This window comes from Apis florea, unplaced genomic scaffold (genome assembly GCF_048593485.1).
Source record: "Apis florea isolate Af1SG1 unplaced genomic scaffold, ASM4859348v1 contig_3203_pilon, whole genome shotgun sequence".
Lineage (NCBI taxonomy): Eukaryota > Metazoa > Arthropoda > Insecta > Hymenoptera > Apidae > Apis > Apis florea.
In genome coordinates this window covers 8,651,221-8,667,114 of record NW_028256723.1, presented here as the reverse complement: position 1 = coordinate 8,667,114, position 15,894 = coordinate 8,651,221, and the positions used below count along the sequence as shown (strand labels likewise).

At 22.8% G+C, this 15,894-nt stretch overlaps 3 protein-coding genes and 1 long non-coding RNA gene across 4 annotated transcripts; 3 read left to right on the top strand and 1 right to left on the bottom strand.

The window, feature by feature from the left end:
- Window positions 1-380: 380 nt before the first annotated feature.
- Window positions 381-3,731, top strand: LOC147657268 (uncharacterized). The gene has a single exon (XM_086911079.1). The coding sequence runs from the start codon at window positions 1,342-1,344 to the stop codon at window positions 1,885-1,887; it is 546 nt and encodes a 181-aa protein (XP_086767205.1). The 5' UTR covers window positions 381-1,341; the 3' UTR covers window positions 1,888-3,731.
- Window positions 3,732-5,315: 1,584 nt separating this feature from the next.
- Dip-C (dipeptidase C) lies at window positions 5,316-13,242 on the top strand. The gene is made up of 9 exons (XM_003692402.4): window positions 5,316-5,730; window positions 7,100-7,298; window positions 7,370-7,609; window positions 8,301-8,362; window positions 8,439-8,483; window positions 11,587-11,856; window positions 12,057-12,501; window positions 12,693-12,844; window positions 12,927-13,242. The coding sequence occupies exons 1-9, from the start codon at window positions 5,696-5,698 to the stop codon at window positions 12,967-12,969; spliced, it is 1,491 nt and encodes a 496-aa protein (XP_003692450.2). The 5' UTR covers window positions 5,316-5,695; the 3' UTR covers window positions 12,970-13,242.
- Window positions 8,829-11,392, top strand: LOC105735061 (FAST kinase domain-containing protein 3, mitochondrial). Its single transcript, XM_086911066.1, has 2 exons — window positions 8,829-9,054; window positions 9,126-11,392. The coding sequence occupies exon 2, from the start codon at window positions 9,126-9,128 to the stop codon at window positions 11,271-11,273; it is 2,148 nt and encodes a 715-aa protein (XP_086767192.1). The 5' UTR covers window positions 8,829-9,054; the 3' UTR covers window positions 11,274-11,392.
- Window positions 13,243-13,504: 262 nt separating the features above from the next.
- Window positions 13,505-15,559, bottom strand: LOC147657267 (uncharacterized). The gene is made up of 3 exons (XR_015292909.1): window positions 15,163-15,559; window positions 14,257-14,361; window positions 13,505-13,614 (listed from the first exon to the last, which is right to left on the bottom strand). It is a non-coding gene; the product is annotated as an uncharacterized LOC147657267 (long non-coding RNA).
- Between the last annotated feature and the right edge of the window lie 335 nt (window positions 15,560-15,894).

The following is a 15,894-nucleotide window of genomic DNA, read 5'->3' as shown; positions in this document are numbered from 1 at the left end:
CAAGTGTAACCTTGATCCGTACATTGCAGTCTCTCTCTCTCTTCTTACTCTGCGACCCCTGATCATGCTATTTCATCCAAACTTAAGCACTTCAAGAGTGAGAGCTAAACTCACGTACGACGCGCATGACGGTTTTTATTACTGTTCAAAATTCCTGCTTATTGTAAATCTCATGATATATTGTGAGACATTTATAAAGTGAAATCATTTCATCTTACGCTTGTCCACGATTTCCCGAGGGGATAGGGTACCGTGGAACAAGGAAGTGGCAAAGATATTATCGATTCGCCAGAGCTCACGAGTTAACGGTTTGTTTACACGAGCGTGGGGGAAAGTACGCATGCGCGGCAGAACCAAAACAATAATAAGAGAGTAGAAGGTTTGTGGCTAACGGACGAGCGGTCGCTCGCTTTGGGTGTCGAACGTATCATGCCCTTTTAATTCTTATATATAATCAATCGAATGATAAACGTTCAAGTTCTACCTCCTTAAAAACAGTTGTCTAGTGATTATTCAAAATAACATAATCATCAGTGGATTCCTTAGTTCTGTATATACGTGGAGCCGGAGCCAAACTTACGTCAAAACGTGTATTATTGTGCAACGTGTGCTCGAATCGACATGTAATAAGATCGAAAATAAGACGATGTTAACATTGAAATAACTGTGATCGATTTAAGAAAGAATACAAAAATATTTGTATATGTTAAATCAATTAGCGTGTATATATATTGCATTTATGCTCGAGTGAGTTATGTATTTGTTAATGAGAATGTATTCATTCAATTCCTCGAAGTAAAGCACGAACAAAACTTGATGATTCGTTCAACATTCGAGAAAAGGAAAGGCTTAAAGAGAGGGGGAAGGATAGGTGGTGCGTATTTACACAGTGAATCACGCGTTCCATGATATTACGAGACGCGGCTGGTAGTTTAGGCCATCTATGTTTACACGAACGTTTCTAAATATGTTCGTAAACACTAAGTGTGCGTCAAAACGAAACTAAGCATTCAGATTGATCACTTTAGATACTTGTTAGATCGTGTATTAATTAAAGACGAACATATTTTACTTTCACAAAAGATTAAAGAAAAAGACGAAAAAAATATATATTTGAAAAATATTGTGTAGTGTGAAGAACATTTCGTGTGTGTATCTACGAAAAGAAAAAGAAGAGAGAGGGAGAAAGGAAAAGAAAGAGAGAGGACAATAACACGTTGGCCGAGAGCGCGGCTTTATTGTGTCCGCTGCTCGCCCGTATCGCAGACGTGGAGGTGTAAACACGGCATTCGTGTTATTGTCCTTTTGTTCTCGTAGCCGGTGAACGGAGGAAAGTACGCCATGCCGAGCGCTGAAGAAACAACATATTTGATCGAAGTAGTACCAAACACGACGCAGGATTTTCTTTCCCGCGACGTGGACCTTCTCGTATCACAAATTAAAGAAAATCTTCGACTATCCAGCTTGAAAGCTAAGTCCAGCATTAGCCATAAAAATCGACCATCGCCCTATCAAATACCATCGAGGTCGTGGGCAGATCCGAATAGTTGCGAGATATGTGGTGCGAAGAATACCGGCAGTCACGATCGTCATCATTTAAATCATCATCATCATCACCATCATCATCATCATCATCATCATCATCATCATCATAAAAGATCTACTACAAGAGATGATGATCCATATGAGCTTCTACAAGAATTACTTAGGGAAGGTGGATTAATAAAAGAGGCTGTGAAGAGACTTCAAGCGAATCTTGTTGATTTGGATAATTCTGAAGAAGAAGAAGATGATGAACAGTCATCGATAATTTATCAAAGAAAACCTTACTTCTATGATTCTGAAGATGAACAGTTACCACCAGTGTGCGAGCCGCTTGAGCTGTGAAACTGAGTTATTGTGTAACCGGCTTTGACCGGTATAGAATTTAAAGAAAGATTCTTAGTGTACTTCACGAATAAGAGTGAAAAAGTTCAGAATTCTTTATTAACAGTCATTCTCGTTCCTCGATTTACCTCTTGATGGTATATCGTGTGTATATATGTGTATACACGCGAAAAAGTGTTGTCAAGAACATTCGCCCCCTAAGTGAAGCATGTGTAGCTTGTATCGAAAGAAAGTACAACGAGGTAAACATAATTAACCAAGAACTCGCCTTACATGGTCGTGTTTGTAAATATGGTATGTTGTTATTCGAAGCAGTTTCACAGCTTCGTGTAACTTCGGCTAAAATCGTCAGCATATCGACAATCCACGAAGCTTACGTGGAAGACATGGCTGCCTCGATTCGAGCCCTCGAATTCGATTTACATGACAACAAGGTTCATCGTTTTTTTAAGCTACGAGTTCGTCCTTCTTATAAATAAAGAAAAAGATAAAGAAGAGTTCCTGAATGTTGCTCGTGTCCAGGGTAATAAAAAATGAAATTCTGGAATAGTGATTGACGATAAGATTATGAAACTGTTTATATACAATTTGTTTTCCTATAGAAATTTTCAATTTTTCATTTATTTTGATCATTTTTTGTTTTTTTTTTTTTATAACTATGCAAATTAATAATGATAGCATACAAATAATGCAATGTAACTAAAAAAAGAAAACATGAACAACGGTGTGATCTAATATGAATTGACAGCATAATAATTCAGCATAGTTATTTAACGCTTATTTAATTCGTTTGTTACCTTTGTTATATGTATATATTATAGTTTTTTTAATAGCGTGAAATACTGAAAAGAGCACGCGTATGAACGAAAAGTATCCTATAAGATATATTAGTTGAAAATTTTGCTCGATTTGTTCGGGCTATTATGGTCCAGTTACTATTAGAAAAATTAATTAAATGAATTGTCTAAGAAATCAATCAACGAATTGTAGAAACGCCTTTTGCGCGCGGAAGCGTCGTAATTCGAAGGATAGTGATCTCATTTTTGTTTTATTTTTTTTCTGAACAACGAACAAGTTATTTGATTGAGATAGGATACCATTTATTAGTTCAATATATATATATATACTTTCAAATTAAGTTGCACGCACATAATTATTGCCATTTTGTGCGTTTCAAAGTATTTAGCAAACTTGGTTAAAAAAAAGTAGTAAACTGGTTTAGCATAAAACACAAGTACGTGAATTTGTTATATGATCAACAACATACAGTAGGTTTACATTCGCTTCACATTAAGTATATACATATATAGTTATTTATCACTATCGATCGTTAGCGACGTAACAAATGCTGTATGCGCGTGTAAATTTGTTGTACATATATATATGCATATTGGGTGCACATGGGTGTTCGGTTTAATGATAGAGTGTGATTCGTTTTATTGATATCGGAACTGATGAGAAGAATTCGGATAAATAAATTGTAGCATGTTTTCTGCGAGAAGCCGACGAAATGGAGGCACAAAATTACGCACTGTGTCATGTTACGTATTGTACAAATGTTAACTAGTTCACGATTACAAATATTGAGTTAGATCACAGTTCTGATGAACATGTGATAACGTATATGAATGAATGAATGGGAAATCAATGCGTTTTTTCTTTTTATGTCTATATGTATGCATATGCAGTGAATGATTTGCGTAAGTATGAGTGTGCAGATAATGAGAGATTTGTCTTTAAATTTACCGTTAAAGTGTAAATTAAGGAAGCTATATACCTCGTTGTGATGGTCGGACTTGTTATCCGACAAACCTTAATTATGAATAAACAAATAAAAAATTTCATTTTAATCTTTTTATATTTTTTCCCAATATGTTATATTTTAGAAATAATATTTAAATATATATATAAATATATAAATATATTATATTTATATATAAATTATTTTATTTTTAATTATCAACTTTTCAATTTATATTATTTATTTATTATAATATTATATTATAATATATATTATAATATAAAATAATAACATTAATACTTTAAAATATAATTCTAATTTAATTTTTCTTTTATGATAAAAAGATGTATTATCAAAAATAAAAAATTATATTAAGATTAATTTTGATATATTAGAAACATATTTTATATGATGATATACAAAGATATACAAAGATATATTCTTCATGAAATGATGAAATATAATAATCTTTAAAAATAAAAAAAGATTATAGATTTTTATTTTAAATTATTAATAAACTTATCTAAAAATAATTTTTTAATATATTATACTTAATTGCTATTTATTTCTAAAAATGATCCAAAATTATTATAATAAATTAATAATTATTATAATAACACTAATGTAAAAATGAATTATAAAATATTTAAAAATTAAAATTTTTACTTTTTTAAATTTTTAATTTTTTTTTTAAATATTCACCATTGATATATAATTTATAAGTAACAATAAAATAATATCGATAAATTTTTCCAATCATTTTTAATTGATTATAAAAATAAATTTATTTACAGATAATTAATATTTATTGTATTCTAGCTTTACTTAATGAATATTACGTAATGAATACTGTTTTGGTATGAAGAAATAGAAATAGAAAGCCACAAAAAATAAGCGACATATTCATTAATCTATTCTATTACGTTCATTGATACTAGCATAACATGTTTAATAAAGGACATTGAAATATAATACAAAAATTTAAAAGGAAGAATTGATGTAATTCTCGACATTTTAAATAATGAATGTAACTGGATTGAAACGTTTGCGTCACCTCTTAGAAATAGATGATAACGGAAATCGGTATACGTAAACGTATGATTATAAATAGTTATAGTTAAAATTATTCTTTCTGGCGTAAGTAATGTATATATATATATAATATTCATGTACACATTTAATGATTATTAATTATATCTTAGATATTTAATTTTGAATTAAAAATTCGAAAATGTGTATATGAAGAATTCTCTAGTGAATTATTAAATTATAATCGTTTATCAATTATTATTAAGCAATTATTATAATAAAATCATTTGTAAATAAATAATAATCAGAAGCAAAAATAATGAAAATTAACTTTGTATTAGTAAAAAAACATATCTTAAAATAATCAATTACATGATCTAATTCCAAATAGTGTCATATAATTATATAATAAAGTTATTTATTAAAAAACAATGTTTTAATTGATTGTATTGCAAAAAATAAATATTTTTATGTATATATAAAAGATTATATATATATAATTTTCAGTGAAAAGGTTGAAATAATGAGAATAATTATTCATTGAAATCTATTAATAATAATTTATCGTAATCGATAATTAAAAATTTAAGATATAAAATTTCAAGATTAAATTTATGTTGAATTAAATGTTGAATTATTTATTATTTATATTTATAGATTATAATTTAGAGACATGAATATAATTCTTGTATATATTAATTTATTTGAAATCAACTCAATATGTTTTATATGATAAATTTGATATACATATGATATACAAAAATATATTTAATGATAATAAAATCAAATCACTTTATATTATTACGTGGAAGTTGAAAATATTATTATTATTGGTCCGTTATAATTCATCACGTGATTTTTCATTTTACATTGTTGTAGATAAAAGATAATAAAGTGGGTCGTGAATCGTGCATTTGCATAGTATTTCTATAAATATTAATAACATTTTCATAATTTAGATATACAAATCATTGATTTCATTATAAAAACTTTATTCAACTAATATTGAAAAAAAAATAATCATTAACAAATTGACAAATGACAGAAATTAATATGGCGGATTCTACATATTTGTATGTATAGATAATTTATTGATTATTATTATATATGTCTGTTATCAAGTAGAAATTAACTGTGTTTAAATATAAATATAAAATATATAATTGTTATAATAACATCAATAAATAATTCATTCATTATATTTTAAATATTTTATTATTTATTATCACTTTTTATTATAACTTATTTTATTATTCTTATTTATTGTTCTTATTTATATAGCTTATTGCTTTATTAAATATAACACAACATCTCCTATTCTATATAAAAACAATAAGTATTTAATGAATCGAAAATGTGAAATATATTTTTATATTTCAAATTTTGAGGTTATGTAAAAAAATATATCTCTTGCAAAACATAAATGATAATCTCATTACAAAAATTTTATGTTAAACGAAATGATATAAATATTAGTTTCAATTTATAATTAATGTTAAATTGTATTGAATGAAAATTTTAATTTTTGAGATATTTGAATTTATTTTTTATATTATTCTATAAATAATAATTAATAATAATAAAATAATAAATTTATTTTTTAAATTAATAAAAATATTATTTATATATAATTGATTAATTATATATTCAGTTATATATGACATAATTCATAATATATGTATGTATATAACATAATGGTTTATATATTTATATATTTTACTTTATGAAAGTAACCAAACTTCAATCAATTATTTTTAATCAGTTATAATTTATTAATTTTTGATTATAATATATATGTATATTAGCAGTATATAAAATATATGTGTATTAGCAAATAACTGATGATTAATTATAATGAAGTATTGATTACAGATAAAATTATTTTAAAATAGGTTTTTAATAAGTCTTATAATATTATTATATTCTTGAATTAAAATTTTAATTTGAAATTTATATTATTATTTTATTATTTTTTTGTTTTTTTCTTTTCATAATAAAATATATTATACATTTTTTATTAAAATTATTGTATATGTTTAATAAATAATATATAATGTATATTTCTAATGTATACTTTTAAATTTATTTATAAGCAATTATAACTAAAATATATAAAAAATATATAAATTTAATTTTCTTTAATGTAATTGTTTTAATTGTAAGCAAATTGTATATATATTGAATAAATTAACAAAAATTATCATTGTCATTTTAAATTATTTATTTTCCTGAAAATATATTTTTGTATATTATCATTTTTTATACAGTTTTTATTAATTTTTTAATTTTTATTAAAGAAAATATTTTTAAATATGATATAAAAATATATTATGGAATATATAAAAATTAAATAAAAATTATAAAACTTATTATTAAATAATAAAATTTTAATTTCTCTATTTTATTTTTCTATTTGATAAATATGAAAATACTATATTTTAGGAATGGAATAGAATCTTGCTTCCAAAGGGGAAATCATACTTTGAAAGTACCTATGTCTCTTTTCCAAAACAATCGCAAGAGATTAATTGAACGTGTTAAAGCAAATAAAAAAATATCAGACAAAGGTACTTTCATTATTCTTCAAGGAGGAGTTGAAGTTCCATTTAATGATACAGATATATATTGGCCATTTAGACAAGTAAGTAAATTATTAATTTTCATATGGCAATATTTTGATAAATATTTTTTTTATATTATTTTTTTTATTAGGAGTCATTTTTTCAATGGTGTTTTGGTGTTGAAGAACCAGGATGTTATGGTGCTCTTGACTTATCAACAGAAACAACTATTTTATTTGTGCCAAGATTACCAGCAGAATATGCAATTTGGGAAGGAAAATTGCATAGTCTAGAAGATTTTAGAAAACGATATGCAGTAGACGAAACTTATTATACTGATGAGATAACTAATGTTTTAAAATCAAAACAAGCAATTCTTCTTTTAACTTTAGTAATTTAGTTTTTAAACATTTTTTGCTTTTAAATTTTTTTAAGAGTTTGATATATATATATGGATGGCTAATATAATTAAAAATAAATTTTTTATAACTTATATATAAACTTATATAAATGTGTAATACAATTTCTCAATATAATTAACAAAATCTCAATATAAATTTCAATCAACAATTTCAATTTTATTTTGAAATGTTGAAATATACATTCTACATAAAATATATTTAAAAAATAATTGCTGATATAAAAATTTATGATGCAAAATATATATTATTGTCATTTGAAAGTAAAAATTAATAACTGTATTTTAAAATAGTAAATTAATAAAATTTATCATAATTTTAAAAAATAAATTTTTTTATAATATTTATTTGGAATTTCAAGAGAAGAAATTGATATTGTAATTCCTTTTTTATATTTTTATTTCTGAAAATGCTTTGCATCATGTTTAATTAATTGAATTTAAAGAAAAAGAAAATAATAATTATATTGAGAACTTCATAGATGTAAAATATATGAATATAAATGTGTATTTCAATGATTATATTTGTAAAAAACATTAGTGAAAAATTGATTTTTTAATGTCATCTATATATATATATATATAGTTTTTTTAATAAATAGTTATCTTAATATACGTTTATAAAATATTTATATAAATATTTATATTTTATTTGTATTTTTAGAATGGTCAAAATAGTGATAGTGGTTTGCAGACAAAAGAGGCAATTTTTAATGGTATTGACAAGTATGTTTTATTATTCTTTTTTACAATTTTTTTAATAAATTTAAAATTTTTATCTATTTTTATTTATATTTTACAGATTTAAAGTAGACAATAAAATCTTATATCCAGAAATATGTGAATGGTAAGTGTTAAATAAAATTAATTATTATATTATATATTAATAAAATAATTAAACTTAAAATTTATATTTATATTTTAAAATTAATTTTACTATATAATATATTTTAATATAACTGTTATAATATAATTTATTATATTTAATATTTAATATTTAATATTTTACTAGAGATTGATAAATTATAGAAAAAAATAAGAATTTATTAAATTATTATATTTTTTAAATCTATTTATTTATATGAAATTAATGTTTAAATTTTATATAATATATATAAATTTTAAAAATAGTTTTACTATCGAAATTTTATAATTATCGATTTGTTTTATTAACAATCGATTTATTATAATCGATATATATCGTAATTATTTTCCGTATATTTGTCACGAATTTTTTATATGAAGCTTTTTAATAATGTCTTTTATAAATCCAAAATCATTAAATTAAAAGTATCATTGAAAATTGTTTTAGAATATAAATATTAGTTGTATAGTTATTTTAATACAAAACGAGAAATTTTACTACACTTTAAAAAAGATATTCCTTGCTGCTTCTTTTCATTTTATAATTAGAAAAGGTATATTAAATAAAACATGAAAAATTTATTGTTAAACGTAATCTTATTAGATGCTTGTATGCTCTATGCAGATGATACTAGCTGGTCATGTATGGGCAAAATTTTTAATGCGAATGCACATGCAATCCTCTACTTTAATTTCTAAATTTATTAGAAGATGGTATGAATCCAACTCTGGGAAATATGCTGGACAACAAAATCTAACACAAACTAGCATTTTTATAGAAGAAGGATTAAAAATACAAGAAGTGCCTTTAATTGTTAGAAAAATCAAAGATATTGAAACAATATGTAATAGCAAAAATTCAAAAAATATTTCTATTGTTGATAATTGTTACAAGGTTTTTGATATATCTAAAAAGAATAATTCAGTTACATTTAATAAAAATAATGCCAATTCTAACAATAATACTGTGAAGAATAAACCATTAAATCGAAGAATAGATATTGAAACAGATGAAGGAACTGCAGTATTATTTTGTTCAGATCTTGATTATTTCAAAGATTTGGATGTAGAAGGGACATTAGAGGGATTACATCTATTTAATTTAACCAATGGTGTATATCCAATGTTAGAAAACAAAATCTCACAAGAAATAAATTGCAGAGTAGCTTTGGAAGGATTAAAAAAAGTTATAAATTTAGAAAATAATTGGTTTAAACAGAAATCTAACAAAATGCAAAAAAGTAGACAATTTGATGTTGATAACACAACTAGAGACATGATAATGAAACAATTGATTAAGTTAATTATTAATAGTAATGATTCTGAGATGATAATACAAGGACTTGTAGCTTTAAAAAAAGATAAAGTTAGCCCATCTAGAAACATATATAGAGACTTGATGTGCGATGAAGCTTTAAGTCGAGCAACAGATGGAGAGTTTTCACCTGCACAATTAATAAATTTGATAAAGATTTTATCATCTTATAAGGATTCTAAGTATCGTAAATCAATAGATACATTATGGGTTGGTATATTGCTTCAAGAACAAGAAATTAATACATATACATTAGTAGCATTATTTAAACTATTAAAATATTTTAATCAGAGTAAAAATATGGTGAAACTTATTCTTGAAAGAAAACTTTCTGACTGTTGGTTGAAATTAACTGGCACACAAATTGCAGAAATATTAGATTGTTTTCATGATGATAATTCTGCAATGAGATGTTTAATAAGTGCTAGTAAATGGGCAAGTGTAAATATGAATACATGTAGCGAAAAAGATTTAATAAATTTTATACATAGCTTACATGTAAAAGATTATATTGATGATAAAATTGAAAATACTTTACAAAATTATTTGAAATCTAAAGCATCACATATTGATAACTCAAAATTAATAGCTACAATAATGAATTATTGTAAAGATTTACAAGTCAGAAATGAATGCATTTTATCAGAATGTGGAAAATATTTTATCAAACATGCAATGAATATATCAACTTCTTTACTGCCTTCTATGCTTACACCATTTGGCTTATTATATGTGCAACCACCAAATAGCATAGAATTTTGGAAAGTTTTTGATGAAGTTTTATCTACAAAATTTCATGATCTAAAATTAGATGATGCTTTAGATATTTTTCTTTCCTGTACTTATTTAGAAAAATATCCTGTAAAATTTTTTGATAAAATATTTATCTCACAATTATTACATAAAATTCATTTAAGAAATCATTCTGTTTTCTTTAATCGTATAAGAAATAAATTGAAATTACTAGATACTACTATGTTTTTAGAATCCAAAGAATATCAATCCTTGTATTTCCCTGTGGAAAGAATAGAAAAACCATTATTTTTAGATGCTCGAGTTAGAAAAGCAGTCAATATAATATATCAACCATTGGCATCTTTGGTAGGGGGAGAACAAAAATTGAGTAAAAATGTAATTTTGAATCGATTACCGCTTATAAATTTCTATGTTCTTGATATTTTAATACATCCACGCATGGTATCAACTTCAGTATTTCATTTGAATTTAGATCAAGAAAGAAATGTAAACACTGCAGTTTTTATTTACTTACCAGAATATTATTGTAGAAACTCACATCATTTGATAGGACCTCAAATAATGAGAAAAAGACATATTAAAAAATTAGGTTTTAAAATTATGACATTAGATTATGTAACAATTCAGGAACTTTGGAATCAATCTAATGAATTGTCATCTTATTTATTAAAAAGTTTACATTCCGCAGAAAATGCTTTATAATATATAATAAAATAAAAATATAAAATAAAAAATTCTCTATTTTTGATAAAAATTGTAAAAGTAATCTATAAATCAAATACATTGTATAATGTATAGAATAAAAATTTTTGCAGATGAAAGCTGAATAATTTTTTATAAAATAATGAAAATTATTAAAAGTTTTTATATTATAATTAAATTAATGTTGAATTGTATATTATTGTATGAATTATTGTATAAATTATAATTAAAATATATTAATTATATATTAATATTATTATAAGATATAAATTACATATAAAGATATATACATATATATTTTTTTTCTTTATAGTCGAGTTATAAAATCTCCACAAGAAATTGAGGTATTGGAATATGTAATTAAAATAAGTTCAAATGCCCACAAATCTATTATGCATATGGTAAAACCAGGGCTTGCAGAATTTCAAGCAGAAGCAGCTTTTATGCATTATGTATATTCCATGGGAGGTTGTAGACATGTATCTTACACTTGTATATGTGGATCTGGACATAATGCTTCTATATTACATTATGGACATGCTGGTGCACCCAATAATAAAATTATGAATGATGGTGATATATGGTAAGTTTTGATATAATTTTTGAAATTTAATTAAATTTTGAGTGCAATTTTAAATAAAATTAATTTCAGATTTAAAATCCTATTATTATTTTATAAAACATAAAATAAAAAAAAAAGTTTATTCTTTTTTACAAGAAAATAATAAAATATCATGTTATGAAATTTTTTTTGCAAATTAATATTTTCTTGTATTTTATAAGCCTTTTCGACATGGGTGGAAACTACTGTGGATATGCAGCTGATATTACATGCAGTTTTCCAGTCAATGGAAAATTTACAGAAGATCAAAAGATGATATACAATGCAGTATTGGCTGCTCGTAATTCAGTAATGAATGCTGCAAAGCCAAATGTTGCTTGGACAGATATGCATATTTTAGCAAATAAGACTATGCTAACTTCATTAAAGAGTAATGGTTTGTTAGTAGGCGATGTTGATGAAATGATAGAAGTAGGATTGAATGAAATTTTCCAACCTCATGGGCTTGGACATCTTATGGGATTGGATGTTCATGATGTTGGTGGATATCTTCCAGGACATCCTGAACGTTCATCAGCTCCAGGTCTAAGAAAATTGAGAACTGGACGTATTTTGCAACCTGGTATGGTTTTAACAATTGAACCTGGTTGTTATTTTATTGACTGTGTAAGTAAAACATATGATTGAATTTTAAGATAAATAAAATATTGAATATTATAATTTTTTAAATTTATGAATTTGTAATTATATATAATAATAATAGTACAAAATTTTCAATTTAAATATATATATATAAATGATACGATTTTTATTTCATGAAAAATTTTATTATACATTTTTGATGATCAATCATTTAGTTATTAGATGCGGCACTGAAAAATCCAAATCAATCAAAGTTTATCGTTATTGAAGAATTAAAAAGATTCCGTGGTTCGGGTGGTATCAGGATTGAAGACGATATTCTTATAACAGAAACTGGTGTAAAAAATTTAACAGATGTACCTCGCACGTAAGTTTTAAACTGCAAAAATAATATATATTTTTTAAATTAAAAATTTATAAAATTTAATTTAAAAAAAATTTAATTAAAGTGTTGAAGAAATAGAAAAATGGATGGCTATTAAAAAAAATTGAAATCAATTACCAACAAGGAAATTCAATAAAAATTACACAATGTATGCGAATATTTAATTAAGATTTTTATGTAAAGAATCATTATTTACATATTCTATTTTTTATGATATAAAAACAATTGTGATATAAAATTATAAAAATATTTTTTACACGAATTGTTTATAATACATATTATACAAAATTTAATTTTAAATAAGTTTAAATCATTCCTTTATAAATTGTATATAAAAAAATAAATAAATAAAAGAATATTATTTATTATATGTTACAAAACATATTTCTATTCTTTTAAAAAATATTATGTTTTTTTTTTTATTTGAAAAAATGAAAAAATATATATAAATATATATATATATACTTAATTAAGATTGGATAATAATTCTTAAATATTAACAAAATATGTTTTATTTAAATAAATATATATAATAAAAAAAGAAAATTGTGATGCATGAATTTTTATCGTGAATTTCAATCCGTATATAATAATTTTTTGTTAGATGAAAGAGAGATGAAGAAGAATAGTGTTAAATGTAACCTTGGATGCGATATCTTAAGTTTATTGAAAGAGAGCTTGAGCGCTGTTATTATCGGATATGGTGTTACAGTCGTGGTCGCGGTGTGAACGCGTGTGGTTTTCCTCGTATCCTGAGAATATCGAAAGAGATCGAAAAAATGTACAAGTATTATTTTATTAAAGTCTCATTTTATTTTCTTCTTTTAAATCTTTCTTTCTCTATATACATTAGTGGTACGTATGTTTTTAGAAATTATTTATAACATATGTGTATAAGAATGCACATTGATCTATAATATATTAATATATATTTTTAATAAAAATAAATTTTTTTTATAACTATAATATTTGAAAAAGATTTTATAAATAATTCATAGTTGAATAATTGATAAGTTATGTATATGAATCTTCAAAAATCTATATAATGTATTTAATGTACATTTTATATATTATTTAATTAATGACATTTATTATTAAGTAATTGAAATGAATTTTATTATTATTATTATTATTATTATTATTATTAATTGAAATGAAACAAAATTTTTCAATAATTTTTATTTAGAATGTTAATAAAGATTTATTTTACGAAATATTTCATTTTTTTTTCATGTAATTTAATTTTGAATAAAAATTTTGAAGTAATATCTATATTGTATATTTTACATAATTTTATATTAAGATTTGAATTAAAAAAAAAAATTAAATTTAAAATTAAAATAAAATTTAAAAAAACAATTGTTTAAATTTTAAATTAAAGAAAAGTAATAAACTTGTAGACGAATATGACTTCCTTTCTTCTTAATGAAGATTCATAGTATGTATTCTGATGTCGACATCAAAAGCGAAAGAGATTGGATATTTGCTGATTGACCTGTCTTTTCAAAGATACATAGAATATAATGGTAGCTGATAAATTGTAATAAACAATTAATCATCAATGAAAAAGTCTACTACTAATCAGTGATTAAAAATAAAAATTTTATATGCAATGGAATAAAAGATAATTTATACAATAATTTAATTACAATTAATCGAATTATTAATAGATGGAACATATGGTTATAAAATTTTGAATAAATGAATTAATTAATACTTATTAGAAATATTTAAATATTTGGATTTAATAATTGGTTCAATTAACTTTTAATAAATCTTTAAGCAAAATTAGTAATCTTAAATTTGCAATTTTTTTCTAAAATTAATACTTATTTTAAAAAGATTATTTTTTATTTATTTAGCTTGTTATTGTAATTATAGTAATATAAGTAGAGAATTAATTAAATTTTTGAAGTGAAATAACGGAAAAAAATTATTAAAAGATTAAATAAATATTTAATTAAATATTAAATAGATATTTAATCTTTTAATAATTTGAAATCAACATTTTTTTTAAAATTCATTAGAAATTTAAATAGTTCTAAATATAACAAATAAAGTTTAATAAATAAAATAAAATTTATTCATAATAATTTCATTATGTGATAATAAAATTAAAAAAAAGAAAAGATAATCTAAATAATAGAAAAATTCGATAATTTTAAATTAAAGTAAAAAAATTTAAATGAATTTTACTACTTTAAATATTTTATTTTAGATTGTAAAAAAATAATTTCAATTAAAGATTTATAGTTGACATATGTATGTCATTTATCCAGAAAAAGTGATAATATAGTTACCTATTTATCATTTCTTTTTTTTCCACAAATTATTATTTTATGCGCATATTAACTAAAATTCGAATTCAGTAAGTATATATATAGTTATTAATTACAATATTTAGACGAAAATCATCTAATTCGAAAATTTTAATTTGAATAGGAATTTATATGCATGTAAAACATAATAGGTTACATACGAAACAATTTTTTTTCTACAGGAAATTTCTTTGGAAGTGAAATCAAGTTTCCAATCAAAAGCATGATACAATGTTATTTGGGAATTTTTTTTAGTGTAATGCGTTTTTCATTCTTTTAAACGTAATTCTGTAATGATGCGAAATAGATGCATATTAAATTTTGTTACTAAATATAAAATAAAAAATGAATGAATTGATGCCCAATATTTAAAAAAAAATAATTTTCATTAGTTGTTTAATTTAAAATTTATAAATTTTGTTACTATTTGAAAATTTTATTTAAAATTTTCTGATGAATATTAGATTCTATTAAAAATTAATAAATTTTATTTTGTGATTTAGATATTAATGTAAAATCATAAAACAAAAAACAAAAATAACAAATGTATAATTACAATTTAATTTCCTCGTTAACAAAATAGTTTTATAATAATTCTTTGTAATTAATTCATTAATTATTATAATTGAGTTCCATTGAAATTCATGTAAATATTTTTCGTATAATGGCAAAAAAAAATATTACAAAATAATAATTCTTCATAATAAAATCTCT

What these genes read in the sequence shown, in the direction of transcription:
- LOC105735061 (XM_086911066.1), top strand. Translation starts at nt 9,126, where the DNA reads ATGATACTAGCTGGTCATGTATGGGCAAAATTTTTAATGCGAATGCAC.
- LOC147657268 (XM_086911079.1), top strand. Translation starts at nt 1,342, where the DNA reads ATGCCGAGCGCTGAAGAAACAACATATTTGATCGAAGTAGTACCAAAC.
- Dip-C (XM_003692402.4), top strand. Translation starts at nt 5,696, where the DNA reads ATGACAGAAATTAATATGGCGGATTCTACATATTT. An exon ending in CAATTCTTCTTTTAACTTTA is followed by an intron (nt 7,610 to 8,300) that starts GTAATTTAGTTT and finishes TTGTATTTTTAG; the next exon opens with AATGGTCAAAATAGTGATAG. An exon ending in ATTTTTAATGGTATTGACAA is followed by an intron (nt 8,363 to 8,438) that starts GTATGTTTTATT and finishes TATATTTTACAG; the next exon opens with ATTTAAAGTAGACAATAAAA.